General features: G+C 45.6%; 1 protein-coding gene across 1 annotated transcript in view; it reads right to left on the bottom strand.

Moving 5' to 3' along the window:
* Positions 1–21,424, bottom strand: part of DNAH9 (dynein axonemal heavy chain 9) — a gene marked incomplete at its 5' end in the record, with an annotated part of 292,809 nt that overhangs the window by 122,386 nt on the left and 148,999 nt on the right. The window contains 4 exons of the mRNA XM_084863896.1: positions 2,522–2,683; positions 9,723–9,962; positions 11,195–11,297; positions 12,902–13,067. Of these exons, the coding sequence (XP_084720022.1) occupies positions 2,522–2,683; positions 9,723–9,962; positions 11,195–11,297; positions 12,902–13,067 (671 nt within the window). The remainder of the gene's footprint in view (positions 1–2,521; positions 2,684–9,722; positions 9,963–11,194; positions 11,298–12,901; positions 13,068–21,424) is intronic.

Here is a 21,424-nt window from a genome sequence, read left to right as displayed (position 1 = left end):
TACATCGTCAGGGGATCTCAGAACCTAAAGCAGTCGCAAGAATTTCAGAACATGCAACACCTGATTATTTATCAGGGGCCTAGCCTCTTTTCCCTTAGATTGTCACAGAAAAAAATGACAACAGCCAACACAACAATAGCCCTCTGGTGTGAATGAATCAGAAGTATATACATTTTTTTTTTGTCAGATGGGCTAAAACTATAATATTTTCTTCGTGTGCGGCAGGATTTAGGTAGTTTATGTGTGCCGTGAGATGAAAAAAGTTGAAAACCAACTGATCTAAAAGAATATCTTTGAAATTTTAATTTTGGTCCAACACTCATAGTATACAGTACAGGTGTCCCTCATGCATATATTTTATCCAGAAGATGGTTGTAAAAAGAAGTTTCACAAAATCAGAATAGCTGGACAAGGACAAAAGGTAAGGCATGTTATCAACCAATAGCATGAGCTGTTTATGGCTGCTCAAGTCACAGACAGCCACATTGGCATTGGGCATGCTCACTAGGCCAACAGGCTTAGGCGGGTGGAATGTGTGTGACGTCTTACCAATGCATAGTGTGGAGATACAGCCATTCTATCTCTCATCCCTCAAAGGAGAAAAGGATCAAGAGTTTTGCTTTTGCAGTAATAAAAATCAAGAATGAAGTGCTTATATTTCCAGCCAAGCCCAATAGTTCAGATTCCAAATATCCCGTTGTTAGGTAACAGAGCAAAATTTCTTTACCTAATTTATGCTGTGACAGTGTTTCTTCATAATAATGGACACAGTACTTTGCAAGACTATGTGAAATTAGTGCTTATTTTTACAAAGATCCTTATAATGAAAAAAAGGGATACACATATTTGAAAATGAAGCTATAAATGCTGTTTGTGCAAAAATAAAAATGTGCACTAATTAAAAACAAAACAACAACCAACAAATGTGTATAATGGCAGTATTAATTATGTCTGGGTCTAGATCAAAAGGATAGCCCCTTAGTATACAGACCCACATAGAAACCTCTATTTCAAAGACTGAATGTTGTCACACTGAAGTGGTAGCTTAGACCAGATTAAGAAAACATAAAGGCTCATTTGCAGAGCTAGCAGTGAAGATATAAATGGGCAAATTCTACAAAATTCAGAGAGGAGTATCTGAGATGTGAGAGTGCTGTACATCAGGCCATATAAACATGATGGGAAAGTGGAGAAATTCAGTGTTCAGACTAGTAAAGAGAAGAATGAGCTAAGTTACTTAAAATACTGTCCAAACATTCCAAAGGCTGCTGTATAGGTTGGGTGGACAGTAAAATCTTCAGAGATAGATCCAGGATCTTATCAGGAAATAATATGGAGTGCTGAACCTAACAAGGTGAACACAGGAACAACATGGTACATTTGAATATAAGATTTGATTATTTTTATATTCAAGAGAGGACAACATGCAGTATGTATGGAAAATATGGGGCTTTGGCCAACAGAAGGCTCAGTGTTAGCTGTGGGGTAATTTTGACACTAAAAACTATAATGTTGTTCTAAGAGGTGCTAATGTACCAGTGCTTTCCAAGGCATATTCTATGAACCATTCATTCTGAAAATTATTAACAGGGAAAGAGTTGTAGGGTCCCATGCATTTGGAAATGATAGACGAATCAGGATCATTGCTGATGGTCAGGGCTTTCATGTATTGCATACACTGAATTTCTAAGAAAGGAATATGATATGAAGTACTTTCTCAACTTGAGAAATCATAGATACCTTCTTTCTAAAAAGCAAATTGTGGCACCACTATTTAGCAGGGCACATTTGGGCAAACATAATAACAAAGTTATAGTACATAAGAATAGGGAATGATGATCTTGCTTTTGGTCAGACACAGTGGGCCTGTGTGGTGAGCCAGGCACCACAATTTCAGAGGAGAAAATGGGTTGGAGAATAATCAAGATGATACCAACTATTCTGGATTTGAAAACAAGCCATGTCGGAAATGGTTAAAAGAGCAGAGGCTAGTTAGCTTGGAGAAGAGACAACTTTGAAAAGGCAAGATAAATTGTCTTCAAATATTTGAATGTAGACCTAGGATTAACAGACAGGAAAATGAATTTTAAATTATGATTAGAATAAATTTCCAGTTTTTATAATAGTTTCGAAGGTCCCAAATTTCTAAATTTCTAAATTGTTCTAAGTTTCCTGTCATCCCCAGTTCCCAGTTCAGGGAAAGCTGAGATGGTGCATTTCTGAGGATGCTGGTGCATGGACTGGGATGACTAATCTGGGAAATGACATGGAGGGAGTTACTACAAAGGAGGGTTTGGATGAGTGGATGTCCATAGACCTTCTCAGCACTCAGATCCCATGATTCATTTCTCTCTTCTTGCCTCAGTACTTTTCATTTCAGCAAAGGAATGATAGATTTTTCTTTTCTTTACTAATCTCTTATTTTCTCTAATTTATGGGCTATACTTTTATTATTTGGATGATAGTCTGCACAACTATCATTGTTTTTAAATGTAGAAAGAATTCACAGTGCAATACTCACATCAAAAATTTTCTTGACCACATCTGTCTGGATTTTATCAAAAAGAACCAAGTCCTTTTCTTCCACCATCTTATCCCGGTAAACACGATTTGATTCATGCAGATAGAGCTTTACCAGGTCCCGTGCGGACTTCACACACTCCACCGAGGAGAAGAGAATGCCCTTTAAGGAGAACAGACAAAAATATGGCATGAATAACAACTTACAACAACAGCTCCTACTTATTGAAGCCAGTCATGTGACAGGTACTGGAGTTGATGTTTTGCCAGACACAGATCAGTTAACCATCACAATGATCCCACAAAGTCATTTTTATTATATCCATTTCGCATAATTTGGAAATTGCAGTTCAGAGATAGGAAGTATGTCCAAGGCCACGTTTGAAATAAGTGGCCTTAGATCAAAACCAAGAGGTTTTGAAATCAGGTTTGCCTGGCCTTGGAGCCGGAAATATTAGACATCGCATTCCAAATCCCCACGCCGAGGGAAGGTGGCTCCTCCCTGTTTCAATTCCTTCAGTGTTGTTTTGAAAGCTATTTTGAGTGACAACTGCTCATGTGAAATCAGAACGGTGTCGAGAACTGGGATGAGAATAGTTAACCTCTGCAGTCCCCAACGCATTTGTTTACCCCGAGTAGGTTCTCCGTCCCATCTAACACAGTAACACAGGACTTATTTAAAATATTTATTATTTTATCTCAAATTTCTGGCACATCTCTGCTACTATTAGCCAATGTCTTAGCTTTCTTTTTCATTGAAAATAAAGACCACTAAGAATAGAGCGCCTCAACAACTTCAGTAAGTCCTATAACTTCAAACTCTTGGCTCCTGTGTCCGCCTTCATGGCTTTCTTTCTTGTGTCAGAGAAAGAGGGGGCCATTTAATTGCTCCTCTGTACCGGAGGAATAATGCTCAGATTCCGCAGCATGGCACAAAGGTCTGGTTCTAATATGACTACCAGCCTGATTACTCATGATCCCTCTTTTCACCACATCCCATAAAATCCAGATTTCAGTTTCACAAAATTCAAATTAATTTCTGACCCTGACTGAATACATTCTGTGACTTCATGCCTTTGTTTGCTCTGCTCATATTTCAAGATCTAGATCAGGTGATAAACTTTGTTGAGTCTTCCATGGTATCTTCTTTCCTGTCCAACACCATTCCCTCTGATGTGCTCCCATATGACCCTTTAAATATTTATAAGAGAATTATTAGTTTCTAATATTATTTTTCTTTGTACTGGCTTACTTCTTCCAGGTCAGGGTGAATGTCTCAAAGGCAGGGAAATTGAGAGATTTATTTTTGGATGTGGTTTGTTTTAATCACTATATTGCTAGCACCTCGCCTGGTGCCTGCCATAGGATTCTCAGGGAATGCTTGTTGAAAAAAATGAACTGATATTGAAGCCTTCAGCTACTATAACATCGCAAGAACCTCCGTAATACTTCTGCTTTTGGTAATGGCAGAATAGCTGATCACAGAACAATCCACTGAGACCAACTGCAAAATATGGGGAAATTATTTTTAAAGCTTGATCTTTTTAGAAGCATCGGAGAGTAAACCAAGTCAGCAAGGACTTGCAGGGCTCAGCTACTGGAGAGAAGAGAAAGAAGTGAGATTAACCCCATTTTGGGCACCATTTTTCTTCTTCAGACATTTGCCAATTCGCAAGCTGTGGTTATAGGATCAGAAACGGAAAAGTCAGTGAAAATGAGAGGTTGAGATGCTGAGCAAAGTTTCCTCATCTCATGGGACAGGAAGGATGAAAACTGGAGTTCAGGCATTACCGGGGAAGAGGTTGTAGCTAAACCCCAATGGGCCCTGTCAGATGGCTATACATTAGAAGTGTGAATGAACAAACCACTCAGTCCTCACAGGAACTAAAGCCCAATTTCAGTATCCTCAGTCCCTGGCAACTGCGAACCAGAAGCAGAAGTATGTAATTTCTGAAGGAAAATATCATCATCTAAGTCCTCAAATTACCTGCACATTTTTAAATTCATAATGTCTGGCAGTCAAACAAGCAAACTGGGAATATGACCAAAACCAAGAAAAAAACTGACCCACAAAAGATCTAGGCATTGCAATTAACGGACACAAACTTTAACAAAACTACAATTAATATGACTAAGATTAGATGGCTAGGTAAAGAATTTCAGCAGAGCACTGAAACCTTTAAAAATAAACCAAATGGAAATTGTCAAATTATAAACAACCCCCAAGTTACAGTTACTGAAATTAAGAATTTATCAAATGGGATTAACAAAGAATAGACACAGCTGAAAAAAGAATTGGTGAGTAGGAAAGGGATCAGCACAAAATAATCAAACCGAATAACAAACAGAAAAAAATTAACAAAGAATAAAACATAAGTGCCCTGGCTAGCATGGCTCAATTGGTTGGAGTGTCATCCTGTATACCGAAAGGTGGCAGGTTCTATTCCCAGTCGAGGCACATGCCCAGGATGCAGGCTTGTTTGGGCGCGGGTAGGGCAGGCAGCCAATCTATGTTTCCCCTGCACATGGATGTTTCTCTTTCTCTCTATCGCTTCCTCTCTTTAAAATAAATATATAAAAAAAGCAAAAAGAAAAAAAAGAAAAAAAGCACAGGAAGTACATGAAACAGTGAAAAGGTCATATACATGTATGGGAATACCAGATTTAGAGCAGAGAGAAGAGAAGCAATACATAAAAAAGATGTTTGCTCTAATTTCTCTAAAACTCAAAAAGGGCATCAAACCTGATAAAAAAAAATGCTGCAAACACCAAGCAGAATAAATATAAAAACACCACCTAGACACACGAAGCATAATGTGAAATTCTTGAAAATCAACGACAAAGAGAAAACTTTAAAAACAGACAAGTGAGAAAAAAAATACATTACTCTCAAAGGAACAGTAAGGCTTAGAGATAATTTCTCGACAGAAACCAGAAAACAATGAAATGGCACCTTCAAAGGGCTGGGGGACAATAGCTGCCAACCTGGATTCTAAATCACTGCCCAAAGTTCTTAAAAAATATGAAATAAATGCATTGAAACTCTAATGAAAACTGAGAGGTGCTTTGCTAGCAGATATAAACTAAAGCAAACACCAAAGAAGTTATTCAAGCAGAACAAAAATGACTCTAAATGGAAAGCCAGAAATGCAGGAGGGATAAAGACCAATGGTTAGGGTAATATGTGAGCAAACCTCAACAGTGTTGACTTACTAGGACAGAAGCAGTGCATTATGGGTGTTTAATATACACTGAATTAAAATCAATCAGTGGCATACAAGTTGAAAGGAGGTAAATTGTTCTATGAGCCTTGCATTATATGGCATTTGATAAAGGTACTAATTTATAAAAGATAAAAGGATAAAAGTATAAAGTGGCGCACTTGGTACCATTAGTTGAATAGTCAAAGGATGCACAGCATGCTAAACAAAAGAGAAAATAAAGAATAAAAAAATAATTAGCTCAATAGAATATGAGCAATTGGAGAAAAGGAAACACACCACATAGAACAAATTAAAAACAAATAGTATAATTATTATGTAAAATAATTATTATATAAAATAACATAAAATATAAATGCACTAAACATTCTAATTAAAAGACAAAGATTATCAGACTAGATTTTAAAAATCCAACTGTATGTTGCCTACAGGAAATATATGTATTTTAAATATAAAAATTCAAAACAGCTGGAATAAAAAGCTGGAAGACAATATAGCATAAAGATACTAAAAGAACATGGAGTAGCCATGCTAAAATCATACAAAGTTGACTTAAAAGCAAGAGCCGATTTTGATATATAGTTTAATAATAAGAAAATGGTCAGTACACTAGGAAGCTGACAATTAATGATCTCAGTGGCCGTGCCAAGAAGTTAGAACTAGAAAGACAAAATAACCCCAAACCCAAAGTAAGTAGGAAGGAAGAGATTATAAGATTAAATATTAAAAATATAAAAACAGACACCAAATAGAAATAGTCAAGAAAGTAAAAAACATAATGTTGGTAATTTTTCAGTTTCTTTGAAAAGACTGGCAGAATTGACAACTCCCTAGTAAGGCTGATAGAAGATAAAAAGAGAAAACAGAAAAGGCACACACACATCATCAACATTCAGAAGAAGGAGGGCATGTCAGCTGCAACACACATTTAAAAGATAATGACAGGATATATAAACAATTTTATGCCAACCAATTGGAAATTATTGACATCCACATCTTACCAGAACTGATACATCATGACAGAAAATCTGAATTGTCTAATATGTATTAAATAAATCAAATTCATAATTTAAGATCTCCCACAAAGAAAACTGCAGACGACCTCATCAGTAAGTTCTTCCAACATTTAAGGAAGACACAATACAATGTTCTGCAGAACCTTCCAGAGAGGAGAAGCAGAGGGAACACTTCCCCATGCCATTTATGAGGGCCTCACAAACTTAGAATGGTAGACGAAAGAAATTATAGGACAGTCACTAACACAGATGCAAAAATTAGAGAGAACAAAATAGCAAATGGAATCCAGCAAAAAGCAGTGAGGTGTGCTATTGACCTTTCTCACCCCTGTTACTGCCAGGCACTCAGGCCGACTGGCAAGGGCTGAGCCAGGGTGAGCATGGCCAGTGCAAACTCTGCACCATCTTAGTCAGGTGCAGCGCGGAGATGGGGGCGGTTCATCATTCTTGCCTCTCAGAGCACTACCAAATTCTGTCCTGGTGGAAAAGAGGGAGGAAGTGGAGAGCTGGACGGAATTATTGAGCCTTAGATCAAGCCGGATGGAGGAAAACAGCGGATTCTCTGGGCAGTGCCGTCTTCAATCATTCCCTTGAGCTCTTCCACCAGGCCTTTGGACAAGCAGGTAGGCAAAGTGGGATGCAGGCAAAGAAAGATGCAGGATGTAGCTACAAGCTCTCCCGTGGAGGAGGGTGAGGGGGGCAGTGCTGCAATGGGGGCTGCACTTCCCCACAGGCAGCAGGTGCTGACAGCTGGCAGCTGCGGGCAGGCCTGGCTGGGACACAGAGCCCAGAGGTTCACACCCAGGATGCCTGAGTCTGGCAAAGAAATAGGCCCGGGGAAGAAAGACTCACCCCCACTCCAGCATCCCCCTCCCATTCTTCCTCACCTTTGCAGCAGTTGCCCCGAAAACAAGGCTGGGACCCAACCTTCCTCCTCAGGAAGCCATTGTCACCCGATTGCCTGCACGTGGAGCTGAATATTCTAGTTTCGATATCAGTGCTGCTGCCTGCCGGCTCTGTGCTCATGCTCACGGCACCTGACTTGTCTGTGGCACACTTTTCTCATTTCTAAGTTGGAAATGATCAGTATTTGACCTTACATGGTGGTTGTGAGGATTAAATTATTAGGGCCTAGAACTGTGCTCGGCCAATTCTAGCTATTATTACAGAATAACGTCAGATTTTTTTTTTTTTTAATGAGGGCCTGGCCTTTTCCAAAGTTATCTTTCCAATCTCATCAATATCATTTTATATGTTTCTCCTGCCATGTCCATTCATGCTGTCATCTGCTGCCTGGTGAGTTGTCTGTGTCTCTGTTACATTGGGATAAAAATGTGCGTCCCCCAAGGGATTAAGTTTCATGTGATCCAGGTGACAAGGCAGGAGCTAGGGCTGGGGGCTTCTGCTAAGAGAGACCTCACACCATTGCGAGCAATGAAAATGTTATAAAATTATTTTAACACTTTTTTTTTAACTTGGAAAATACAGATGGCAACACCCCCACCTCATCATGTTGCAGTGAGATTTAAGAGAGGGATTGTGTGATTAAAAAAGTTTTTTAAATTAATAAATGGAGATAAGAGTGGGTACCCACACATGTTGCCATCGTCCAGGCCTGAGGACTGTGGACCTAAAGACTTCTTGCTGCCTTAACCCTCTTACGCTTGTTCTCCTCATTGGAGGCACAAGGAGCAGCACAGGGAAGGGGAACAGGCTAGGAACCCGAAGACCAGATTCTCATCCCAGCCTCAGAACGGGCTGACTGTGTGCTGCTGGGCAGATCTATACAGTCTCTGCAGGTCTCCGGTCCCCACTCTAACGCAGCAATGCTTGGGAGACCCATGGTCCACCCAGGAGTGCTCTCCTGAGCAGCTTACAGATGTTCTGGGAGACTGGGAGACCGTGCTGTGGGCGCAGTGACTCCACCTCCAGGTTAAGCCTCTCTGGGACACAGCTCTTGGATATTTGAACAAAGTTGTAGCAGGTTTACACTCTTTGCAACCAAGAGTCCTGGGTGGAACACGCAGGCCCTGTGTTCTCAGGGTCCAGCCCTTTGCTGGTCTTGGGTTCCCCAGAGCCTGACAGGTAGTGTGCTGGGTAATTAATTCCAAATACTTGGGCCTCCCCCTCCTCCAGGGAGGGCCATGCTTTATTCCCTGGCCTCCTTGACATTTCCCTTATGGGTGTGGCCTCTGTGTGTGTGAATGACATTCTCCCCTCAGTAATAGCCCAGTGCTGTCTTGGGGCGAGGTCTCTCTGAAAATTAGTTTGTGCAGATTCTTATCCAGGGCGGGAGAGTTGTGGTCATCACCATGTGAGAATACTTGTTCCTGACCAAGGGGAAGAGTGAACCGGGACTTGCTGCAGCGCCCTCTAATGGCGAAAGGCCATTCACCACAGGCACAGACAGGCCTTCAGTGTTCAGATGAGCAGCTGAAAGGATCTGGAATGGCTCTGGCCTGGGAAAGAAGCCGGAATCATTAGAACCGAGGCATCCCAGGGGCCAGCAGATGGTATCTCAGGAAAATTACAACATGGCTTCTTCAAGAGGCAGAGCTGCCCTGCGCAGCTGGGGACATTCCTTTTCCATCCAAGAACAACGGATGTACCAACGGGTGGGCCTGCAGGATAGTTTTCTCTTTCTTTCTTCTATGCCATTTTGCTCGCTAGGCATGCTGACATCATTATGTAACACGATCGCCGAGATGCTCAGCCTCCTCCAGCCCGAAGGAGTCAACTGAGAAATGCATTCTGTTACTGGGAAATAATTTATTGGCAAACAGACCTCTATTTTTTGAAGTCCGTCCTCATGGGGTCCATGGCACTCTATTTACCCGCGTATGTTCTTGACTCCATGGGAACTGTGCCTTTGCCAAGAGTTTGGCATCTACTACTAATTTACCCAGAATGTGAGGCACCAGATCAGCCCTGAGCCTTCTGGGGTGTCCGGAGCAGATGGGCTCACCTGGAAAATGTTGGCGAAGTCCCGGAGATTGAAGATGTAGTGGAATTTGATTGCCGTGGGTAGGAATGTGGTGGCGATTTTCTGGTGGAAGGTGAGGGCCAGGTTGATCAGCTGAGGGGTGGATTTCTGCAGTGACACCGGGAAGTTTCCGAGACTCAGGTGCTGAGTCAGGATGGAGCTGTAGATGGAGGACAGGGCGTCTGCTCCCGGGAAGGAGAGGACAAAGATGCTGAAGTGACGCTGTGCGAGGAAACAGAGGCATGGAGGTGGCTGAGGGAGAAACCTGGGATCCCGGGATAAAGCCAACCTTTCTGAATTTACACAAAACAGAATTCATGTAAGGGCTTTGAATTTCATACTATGGCCACATTTTTCACATGAAACCCAAATTTAGGTTGGGCCTAAAATGACTGGGAGAATAATGGGTTTGGGTCAAAGACGTCAGTATCCTCAGTGGGGGAGCAGGAGGAGAACTGAGCTGGGCTCAATGGGAGAACAGGAGGAGAACTGAGCTGGGTTCAGTGTGGGGAGGGAGGGGAGCAGGAGGAGAAGTGAGCTGGGTCTCAGTGGGGGAGCAGGAGGAGGACTGAGCTGGGCTCAGTGGGGGAGGATGAGGAGAGCTGAGCTGGGGACAACGGGGGAGCAGGGGGAGGACTGAATTGGGGACAATGGGGGACCAGGGGGAGGACTGAGCTGGGCTCAGTTGGGGACCAGGGGGAGGACTGAGCTGGGGACAATGGGGGAGCAGGAGGAGGACTGAATTGGGAACAATGGGGGAGCAGAGGGAGGACTGAATTGGGCTCAGTGTGGGACCAGGGGGAGGACTGAGCTGGGCTCAGTCGGGGAGCAGGGGGAGGACTGAGCTGGGCTCAGTGGGGAGCAGGGGGAGGACTGAGCTGGGCTCAGTGGGGGAGCAGGGGGAGGACTGAATTGGGGACAATGGGGGAGCAGGAGGAGGACTGAATTGGGAACAATGGGGGAGCAGGGGGAGGACTGAGCTGGGCTCAGTCGGGGAGCAGGGGGAGGACTGAGCTGGGCTCAGTGGGGAGCAGGGGGAGGACTGAGCTGGGCTCAGTGGGGGAGCAGGGGGAGGACTGAATTGGGGACAATGGGGGAGCAGGAGGAGGACTGAATTGGGAACAATGGGGGAGCAGGGGGAGGACTGAGCTGGGGTTCAGGAAACCTGAGTTTGATACTGAGCATGCACATGACTTGGGAGAGTCATTTCATCTCCCTGACATTTTCTTATCCTGAAAAATGAGTTAAATCAGATGAACTCTCTGACCCTGTCCAGTCCTAAGCAGCTTTATAACTCTGGGTCTAGGAGTTTCTCTTCTTAGAAAGTCAGCATCCTGCATGATTTACCACTTTTGAAGGCTGGACGGGGGGAGGGCCAATTCTTACCATGATCAAGTAACATCAGCCCTGGTAAGGCAGTGTTTAGGGTCCCACAACCACAGCCCCTCCCATACCTGAAGCCGTGGGTTGATGGTGAAGCTGCCTGAAGTAGGATTCATACAGGAAACATACTGCACATTCGTGATCTCCTTCAGAGACAGCTTGTTCCGATCATACCTGGAACAGTGAGAAAACATAGGTGAGAGCTGTGTGAGGGCCCAGGCAGGCGAGTGCCTTGTCCAGGTGAGATACGACGTGCCCTGTCATTCACATGTTTAGATGATTGGTAGAGTCTGAGAAGAGACATGAGCCTAGGACAAAATCCTGACAATCCGTTACTTAACGGAAACAGCGTGGGGAGAAGAGACCACGGCAATGCACTAAGGGGTAGGAGGAAGATCAGGGTGCATGGCACCCCAGGAGGCAAAGGCAGTCAGCATTCCTAAAAAGAGAAAGTGGTCCATCACATCATGTGTTGTGGAGAGAATAAAAAGATGGATTTCATCATAAAGATACAGTTAGTAGCTGAGCAGGAACAGTTTATGAGAGCAGAGGAAATAGAAACTAATAATAATGGCCTGAGGAGTGAGTAGGAGGTGAGGGCGTGAAGACAGAGTAGAGAAATTTGATTAAGTAGAGAGAGAGAGAGAGAGAGAGAGAGAGCAGTAAATTGAGAACAATTTTTTAATACAATAGAAACGTATGCATGTTTTTGTGAAGGAGACAGAGGACTCGTTGATGCAGCGAAGATTTCAGGAGGTGGGGAACGTAGAATCCAGATGCCAGTGGGCGGCCATGCCCCAGGGAAGATGTGACAGGAGGAGGGAGAAAGACTGCAGGGATGCACGTAAGTTGCCTATAAGCGAGAGGCAGATGTCGTGTGATCGTCAGCGGAGGCGGGTGGGAAGCTTGAGGAGAGAGGGGAAGGTATGAAATGGACATTTCTGAGCGTGGAACTGTAAACAGATGGAGGCAGTAAGGGTTTGCAGGAAGTTTCTACTTCTGTTTAAGACTTGTGACCTTTAATCCAAAGTAAAACTCGTAAGCCTGGCTGGCTTTCTCCAGGGTAGCTCAGCTGCTCAGATACTGGCGTGGAGACTGTGGGTGGTTGTATATGGCAGGTGTCCAACGAAGACAGGAGTGAATGGAAGGCAACTCAGGTTACCATCACCACTATAGTTCTCTCTGGATTCCCTCTCCAGACTGCCCGCTCTCTCAGCAGCCGATTCATGTGTGAGGCAGGAAGATGAGCCAAAAATGGTCAGATGCCCGACTTGTGGGTTTTTTCCCCTGCTAAGTTCAGCCCTTTTGCCATTAAAAACTACACTGTTTCAAGAGACAGCGTGGGCCCTGCGCTGCTCAGAAGAGACAAAGGCTGCTGAAACCTGCAGACACTCTGCACTTGGGAGAGTGTTGGGTGTGACCATTGTGCCTGCTCAGGGCTAAGGGCCCGCAATGAGGAAAGAAGGAGGAGTCACTTTTGCTTTGGGGGTTTGGAGAAGGCAACTTTTGAGAAGAATATTGAAGACAAAAGTAGGCTTTTCTCCTTATATGAGGGCTCAGGACCTTCTCCTCAGGTGGGCCGTGATGCGATGTCTGAAAACCCACTCAGGACACAGAACCCTGTGAGGAAGGGAGTCAGCCATGGGGTTCTCCTCCGGCTACAGAGCTAAGCTGAGGGGTGCAGTTCCAGGGGAGGCGGCTGGCTCGGCCTGCCTTGGTTCCTTCCCCCACAACCTGCACAACCCCCTTCCCCAACCCGGGCCCCCGTGCGCTCCTACCAGTGGCCGTAGTCCAGGTGCTGCCTGATGAGGGTGTGGGGCTGCACCGTCCCGTAGGCATCCACCTCCGGCATGTTCATGTCGTCGATGAAGTAGATCAGCTTCTTGCTCCCTGGGGGGCCATAGTTTCTCCCTGCCTTCTTCTCCAGGGGCTTCTCCAGGACAGCTGGTGGGAGAGACGGTTGGAGAGGGAAGGATGTTCAAACCTTGATGACAGTACGGATGCCAAGTACCAGCCGTGGTGCCATGTGCATGTGTGTGGAAACGACAGTAGTTCCACCAGCTGCAGGGGTTCCACCGGACCAGAAGGAGACCTAGAGTGACCTGGCAGTACTGGGCCCTGAACCCCTTACTATGTGTGGGGTTTGTTAGGTCTTTACAAATGTTAATTATCTCATATTGGCCTTCCGCAGATCACTGTAAGATTAGTGCTATTGTTCCATTTTAGAAGCGAGGAAACTGAGGCTCAGAAGGACACTGCAACTCCTCTAAGGTGGAGCCAGTATACAAACCTGGAGCAGTCAAACGACGAAGCCCGTGCTCTTTCTGTGGTCTCTGTGGGCCCAGTTTTCTTTGCGAATAGGCAAGAAACAGAGAACGCCTTGGCAGTTCCAGGGCCTAGTACTCTAGCCTGGAGGGAACCTGCAGGGAACTGGACCCTGGGCAGACTGTCCCTCCTTGTCTAGAATAGCAGGGCGGCATGAAGGCAGTGGCTTCCCTCCCGGGGCCGCGTGGAGGCCCCTTCCTCTCCTGGGCCACACCAGAGGACAACAGTGCTGTGAAAGAGCTCACCCCCTGGGCTTTTCTCAGAGGGGGGATAGAAACACCAGCCTCAAAGAATTTCCCAGAAGCCTCCAGGAACATGAAGCCCCCCACCCAGCACCTTCAGGTTGCCGGGCCCTCAACCAGAGCATCTCGTGTCTTTCTGGAGACTCAATACAGACGGTGCAGGAGCTGTTTCTCCAATTATCCAGCCAGAGGGAAGGAATCAAACAGCATAGCTTCCAGCCTGACAGGACTTGTTTAGAACAAACTTAAGAAACAGGGTGAAGTATATGTGTTTTTTTGTTTTTGTTTTTTTTCAATCCAGCAATTAAATATTTATGTATTGCCAGAACCAACACTTCCTGGAAGCTCTACGAACCATCTGATTCTCTCTCTTGAAAAACAAGGAGAAAGTGTCACTAGACTTAGGAAGGTGACAGATAGAAAGGCAAGTTCCTTCAAGAAGCTGGAATATCGCATTCTCTGGTCCTGGGTTACATTCAGTGCTTCAAGGATGAATATGAATAGATGTAAATTCAATTAGCATCCCATTAACATACACTATCAACCAATTAATCACCCAACACCTTCTTCCCCCTAAAGATATAACTATATACAAGATCTGTCAAAATGAAATGTAATTAATGGGCTGCCAAGGACACGTTTTTGAGAACAGTCCTTCCCGCAGGAAATGCTCTCCTGAGGAAGACTCTTTTCTCCTTCTTCCAAAGCAGCGGTTCTCCAACCCACCCCTGCCGTTAAGCAGACCCTGTGATTCGGGCTGATTCAGCTCTCTGTGCTCCTAAAGCAGGGGTCCTCAAACTTTTTAAAGTGGGGGCCAGATCACGGTCCCTCAGAGAGCTGGAGGGCCGGACTATATGAACTACTAATTCCTACTGTAACACCTCGGCTGCGCTCACTGCCCAAAAAACCTGGCGGGCCGGATCAGACTCCCCTGGGGGCTGCATGTGGCCCGCGGGCCGTAGTTTGAAGACCCCTGTTAAAGGACACTGGAGAAGGAGAACATGCCAGTTAGCAAGACGTAGCCTTGGGATGCACTGAATGACCTCACGGCACAGATAAGTACCCCAGAAAAGAGAGGATCCCTGAGGAGAGGCATACACACTTTTGATCCCTTCGTGGCCAAGCTCTGCTCCAAGTCCCCTCTAGGCGAAAGGGTAGCAGGCTTTTCTTTCTGGCCAGAACTGGAGGAGCACAGTGGGTTTCAGTGTCAGCAAACATGCTGATGTGGAAGATGCTAAACACACAAGACTTCTACAGAAGTGTGGCCTGGGGTGTGCATTATGGTAAACAAGTCCTACCAGTCACGCCTATCCTCATGAGGGCTCACCTGTATGTCTTAGTCATTTCTCCACATGGAACTCCAGACGTCCAGCTAGAACGGTATCTAGCAAGCGCACCTGCGACCCACCGGTTTTATCTGTGTTCCTCCAGCACTGTTTCGCCATCAGCGTACATTTGAAGAGCAATTTCATTATCAAAGTGAAATTGTTCTCTCACTGTTGTCAGTGTCTCCACCAGCCTTGTGCACCGGCTCTCATCTAGTAGCTACCAAATCTCCCAAACGGCCTTCCTCCTTCCACCTTGGGTCCCTTCACCATACTGCAAACAGAGGCATGGACGTCCTTCTAAGATATCATCCGGTGGGCCTGTCCCCTGCTTAAAGCTCTTCAGTGGCATCTCATCTCACTTAGGGCAAAAGCCAGACTGGTTACACCCACATACCTCAGACCAGTGTTGCTTCCCCACTGCTCCCCTGGTCCCTCCCTCGGCTCGGGCCACCCTGCATCTGACACACTCGCTGCCTCTGGGCCTCTGCTCTGGATGCCACCTCTGCCCAGATCCTTTTCTCTCCAATCCTACCACAGTTTGCTTTTTACTTATGTATGTACTCAAATGCCACTGTCTCAGTAAGCCCTTCCCTGGCACTCTATTATTAAAATTACACCCTGCCTCCTCCCACCAGTGTGGCTCAGTGGTTGAGAATCAACCTATGGAACCAAGAGGTCAAGATTGATTCCTGGTCAGGGCACATGGCTGGGTTCTGGGTTCAAGCCCCAGTGCGGGGGCATGCAAGAGGCAGCCAATCATGATTCTCATTGATGTTTCTATCTCTCCCTCCCTCTCCCTTCCTCTCTGAAGTCAATAAAAAATATTTTTAATAAAATATTCTCTGTACATGCTTCATTTTTCTCCATAACACGTCTGAGTACTTAACATCCTATATTTCACTCATTTTCTGTTTATTGTCTCACCCCCTCTGCCCTCTAAACTCTGTAGGCCAGGAAACCTCTCTGCTTTTCTCATTGTCATACTCCAGCACAGAGAACATTATCTAGCATAAAGGAGGATGTTGAAGAATATTTACTAAATTATGAAATAAATGAATATTATTATTTTAATGCGCCCCAGGAATAGGCAGGGAAAGAGCCAAGGCCATTACCCCCATTTTGTGACTAAGGTAATAGAGGATAAGGCAGGTTAAATGCTTTGCTGGAATGAGAATTCAGGTCTGTGGAGACTGACTTGACCCCTTCTTTCACATTACCCGGAAAAGTCCTTGTAAGCCCTAACATCTCAACCCTTGCCAGGGATTCCCTGACCATTCAGTCCCACTGACCCCTCCAGTCTCTGAATGGTAGAGCAGGACATTTGTCCACTGAGCACTGCTAGGAACCTGACCTATATACACGTCCTTGACTATTCCCTTATTGAGGATTTGACGTGCGTTATCCTATCGACGCCTATTGTAAGAGCAGAACTATAAAATATTGTCATCAGCCTTTTAAAAAAATAATATTGTTACAGAGAGGGGGAGGGAGAGAGATAGGAACATCAATGATGAGAGAGAATCACTGAACAGCTGCCTCCTATACACCCCACACTGGGGACCACTCACAACCTGGGCATGTACTCTGACCGGGAATCGAACTGTGACCTCCTAGTTTATAGGTTGACACTCAACCACTGAACTTGTCATCAGCTTTTTAAAAATCTTTTAACACATGAGAAAACTGAGGCTTAGAGAAACTAATGAACTTTATCCAAGACCATACAGCTAGTGAGGGCAAAGCCAAGGTTCTAACCCAGATTACCTCATGTTACCACTACTATAAACTACTTTTTAAACATTTCTGCACCGTGAACATCTCTCACCTTGAGAAATTCCCAGTTCACTCATTGCCTGACTGTGTTTTGACAGAGAACATTAGTAATTAATCATGTCTTACTTTGCATTGACATGATTTGTGTACTTGTGTTTGAACTATTTCCTTCTACGCTATCTAATTTTTTTCACATTAAGATGCTTTAGTTATATTACAAGGACTCAAGTTGTGTTTATTCTTTCAAGAAATAACATACTTTGCATGATTATAAAAATACATGTTTACTACATAAATGATTAAAAACCATAGAAAAATCATCATGAAGAGAATGAAAATTACCCACAGTTTTTTACCTACCAATGAACACTACTTTCAATATTTCTGTGTATTTCATCCTACTCTATTTGCTCTGTTAGATTTTTCCTTTATAAAATCAGAATTATGCTGCAGATTCTGCTTGTATTTAATTTTTTTTTATTGATTTCAGAGAGGAAAGGAGAGGGAGAGAGAGATAGAAACAACAATGACAAAAAAGAATCATTGACTGGCTGCCTCCTGCAACCCATTGGGGATCAAGCCCACAACCCACTGTAAGCCCATTGCTGCCTTTGCTGGCCTCTCTCGCACAACCCAGGCATGTGCCCTGACTAGGAAATGAACCATGACCTCCTAGTTCAGTGGTCAGCAAACCAAGGCTCGCGAGCCACATGTGGCTCTTTGGCCCCTTGAGTGTGGCTCTTCCCCAAAATACCATGGCCTGGGTGAGTCTATTTTGAAGAAGTGACGTTAGAAAAAGTTTAAGTTGAAAAAATTTGGCTCTCAAAAGATATTTCAATCATTGCACTGTTGATATTTGGCTCTGTTGACTAATGAGTTTGCCGACCACTGTCCTAGTTCATAGGTTGACATTCAACCACTGAGCCACACTGGCCAGGGTCTGCTTGTATATTTCTCTCTCTCTCTCTCTCTCTCTCTCTCTCTCTCTCTCTCTCTCTCTCTCTCTCTCTCTTTCTCTCTCTCAATATTCACCCAAGGATATTTTTTCCAATTATCTTTTAGAGAGTGAGGAAGAGAGAGGAAAAGACAGAAGGAAACATTGATGTGAGAGAAACACATCAATTGGTTGCCTCCTGCATGAGTCCCGACCAGGGCCCAGAGGGAGCCTGAAACCAGGGTACGTGGCCTTGGCTAGAATCAAACCCCAAACTCTTTGGTCCAAAAGCTGACACTCTATCCACTGAGCCAAATTGGCTAGGGCTCTGCTTGTATATTCCCCCCCCCGCCCCCCCACATATTGTAGACATCTTTATATGATAATATATAACCTCTAACAACTTGATTTTTTAAAATTAATCCAAGCAGGCTTTTACTTTTTAATAATAAAAAGTTTGTTTAATAAAGAAACTACATATTTAACAGAAAAATTGTGAAAGCTAGAAGTTAAAGGCACATTGAGGGATAATTTTTTTAAATCCAATTTGAAGGGATTATTTTACCTATCAATAAAACAAAATTCTAGAAAATTATTTTGAAGCTTATATTTTATAACATTGCAAAGCAATGTTAAAACATGGGGTTCTATTTCTATACTAGGAGTCAGCATTTAAATAAATCACTGGTCTAACCATCACTATGCCATAAACGCAACAACAACAAAAACACCCACCCTAAAAGTCTACAGTAATTTAAAATACTATCCAAGTTCCATTAAAAAGCCATAAATATGCGGCACAAGTTAATTACAAAAGGCATTTCATGTACTCTTAAGTGCACATGTAGTAATAAAATGTAATAGCAGACCTAAAACTAAAGTACTGACTATATTTAACATGAAGTAATCTTGTCATCTGAGAACTTAGGGTGTTGCTAAGGAAATAGATGGCACAAGACTCTTTAAACAGTCATCCAGATATTTAAAAACTTTTTTTGGATGTATTTTCCTAAAACAAGCAGAGTCCTTCAGCCACTTCACTAAATATAGAGGTATTTCATCACACCATTTAAAAAAGACTTGACGTGACATACATACATCCTTTTTTAAGGTGACCAGAAGTCCCATTTTTGGTGGGACTGTCCCGCCAAAAGCGGGACGTCTGGTCACCTTACCTTTGTTGTGTCTTCCATCCTCGATTTACTGAGGCTAACGCTTTGAGGGCTGCCCCAGGCAGAAGGTCACCGAGCCAACTGACCTCGCTGGGCAAGGACCATCTCACTCGCGAGCAAACCAGAGAGGACCTATGTGGTCACTGGCAGGAAATTAAAAAAAAAAAAAAAAAAGCGTGAAAACTCTTTGCCTTTGTGCTGAGTTGGCCAAAAGGAATGAGGATAGACTGATGTTTATAGAGCAGAAAGCACTGTATAAATCAATCAGAGATGCTGTCCTTCTAGGCGCTTTTTCTATAAAGAAGTCTGATTCAGCTAGATGAGATAAATCCCAAGTTTTTTCTCTCTTCCTCAAGGTGCTTTTCTGGTCCTAGGGTCACGAGTGAGTGTTTGGCAAATGCTGTGAGGTTATCTGGAGGCTTTCATACGTCCTGCTGATGAAGAGCTAATGAAAGAAACACTAGTAATTAAGGGAAGCTGGTCACACAAACACCCAGCAGTTTGGCTAGGAAAAAGCGCCCTTCACACCTGCACGTCGTGATGGGTACCTCAAAGCAGCAACGAGATCCAAAGTCTTCCTGTCTAGGTTTCTGGAGCACCTGGGGGCACCGCCGGCCCTATCCCCTATCAAAGCAGAGACAGGAATTCCTGGGGATCCGTCCTGGGTGTGGCGTCCAGGGTAGGGGTGTCTGTGGTCTTCGAAGCACCCTGCTGCAGTCCTTGTTCCCTCGCTTCAGCTCCGATTGGGGGCAGGGGGGAGAGGGGTTGAGGCTTGCCAGACAAGTTCACTGTTCTTGCTTCTGCTGCCTCTGCCTCTGCCTCTGCCTCTGCCAGTGGCTTTGGGTGGCCCGCACCTCCTGGTACTGCAGGGCCAGCTGCACTGACTCCTGTGTGGCCGCTGGCTCTGTGCGGAGGCCATGGCACAGCTCAGCAGAGGGCATCTGTGCCACCTCCAAGGCCAGCCTTCCTTTTCAGCTCCCCCCTCTCCCTCCCAGCGGCTGGGCTGGCCCACTCAGCTGCTTTCCAGGATGCTCTTTCCTGGAGGAACCAGGCGTGGGCCTCGCAGCCGCCTCAGCTCAGCTCAGCTCAGCCCAGCTTCCTCCACCTCCTGCCATGTCTGCAACTCTCTCTGCTGTTCTCCTTCAGGAGTGAACCACCCTCACTGCCTCCAGCTGCTGCTTCAGGTCCCACTGCAGCTCCTCCTTCAAGAGCTGTGTGTGTGGAAGCGAACTCTTGTCAGGTTCGTGGGTCTCACCACCTCCCTGCGCACAGCTGTTCCGATTGTGGGTGATTTCCTGCTTCCCCAAGACACGCCTCTGGTTGGGGGTGAGGCTTGCCGGGCAAGCTCAGTGTCAGCCCAGGAACGTGTCACTCACTAGCAGCCCAGTGTCCTCCAGGACCACTTTTTGCTGGATGGGACTTGCTTTTATTTGCTGGTCCAGCTTCATCACACCCACTGCTGTCTTTGCTGGCTTCTCTGACTTCAAGACATTCCCAATTAAAGGAAGCTACGATGGAGGAAGGATGTTGGAGGCCTCAGAAAACTCCCGCCCACTGGTAGAGGACAAGGAGGTGTGTCAAGGGTCTGCTGCAGGCGCAGATGGCCACCTCTCGAAGCCCCTCACTGCAAGGAGTCCCCATTCCCGGGGTCTGACAGGCTCAGTGGGAGGCCACCCAGCCAGCACACACAGGATTATAGCTCAGCCTGGTCCCCACCAGGGCAGCCTTGAGAGGCACCGGAGCCCACCTGGCCCCAGAGGGGCACTGCAGACCTGGGACCGGTCCTGGGCTGTGTAGCCTGGCCCGCAGGTCCTTGGCAGCCCTGGTCCAAGGTGCCCCGCAGGGCCTTTGCCCTGCAGCAGGAGCCCAGCTAGGGGCTCTCATGTGGCCCTGCTGCCCTGGGAACCAGTGCCCCAGCCATCACCCAGCCTGTCCCTCCACACCCAAGCTCACCCTCCTCCTGGCACTGGCAGCCCTGCTTCCCACGTGGCCAGCTCCCAGCCATGGATCAGCGATGATTCCAACCAGGTCGGCACAGGAAGATGCTCAGGCGTCTCTGGGCTCTCCCCTCTCCAGGTAGAGCCCCTGGAGCCTGCTCTACCTTTTCACAGCCTGGAGGGTGGAACTGCCCAGTCATGTCTCCATGGTGACTAGCAGAGAAGCAGAGCCAGCAGAGCTCATGGGGGTGGGAGCTTGGGTCCTGGCATGTCTGTTGGTGTTGGGAACATTTTCCTTGAAACAAGAGACATTCTGCAGTTCCTACGTGGGCTCTGCTGCTGTGTGCTCAGCTTCCACAGCTGAGTCTGGAGGTCCCAGTTCATCTCCAGCTCAAGGAGAGGCCTGCTTCTGGGAGGAGCTGGACTGGCCTTGTCCAGCTTCTGGCCACTGGGCTCACGATCTTCACTCTCCTACTGATGCAGCCTTCTTGGTGTGCCCACAAGGAGGAAGCTCAGGTCTGGAGAGTCCGTCAAGTCCCCAAATCTTGGATTTAATTGCTGCACCATGCTCCATGATTTGGAGGTTCCCG

The sequence above is a fragment of the Pipistrellus hanaki genome (genome assembly GCF_964339955.1).
Source record: "Pipistrellus hanaki genome assembly, chromosome: 16".
NCBI classification, from domain to species: Eukaryota; Metazoa; Chordata; class Mammalia; order Chiroptera; family Vespertilionidae; genus Pipistrellus; species Pipistrellus hanaki.
This window is presented reverse-complemented; position numbering and strand designations above follow the sequence as displayed.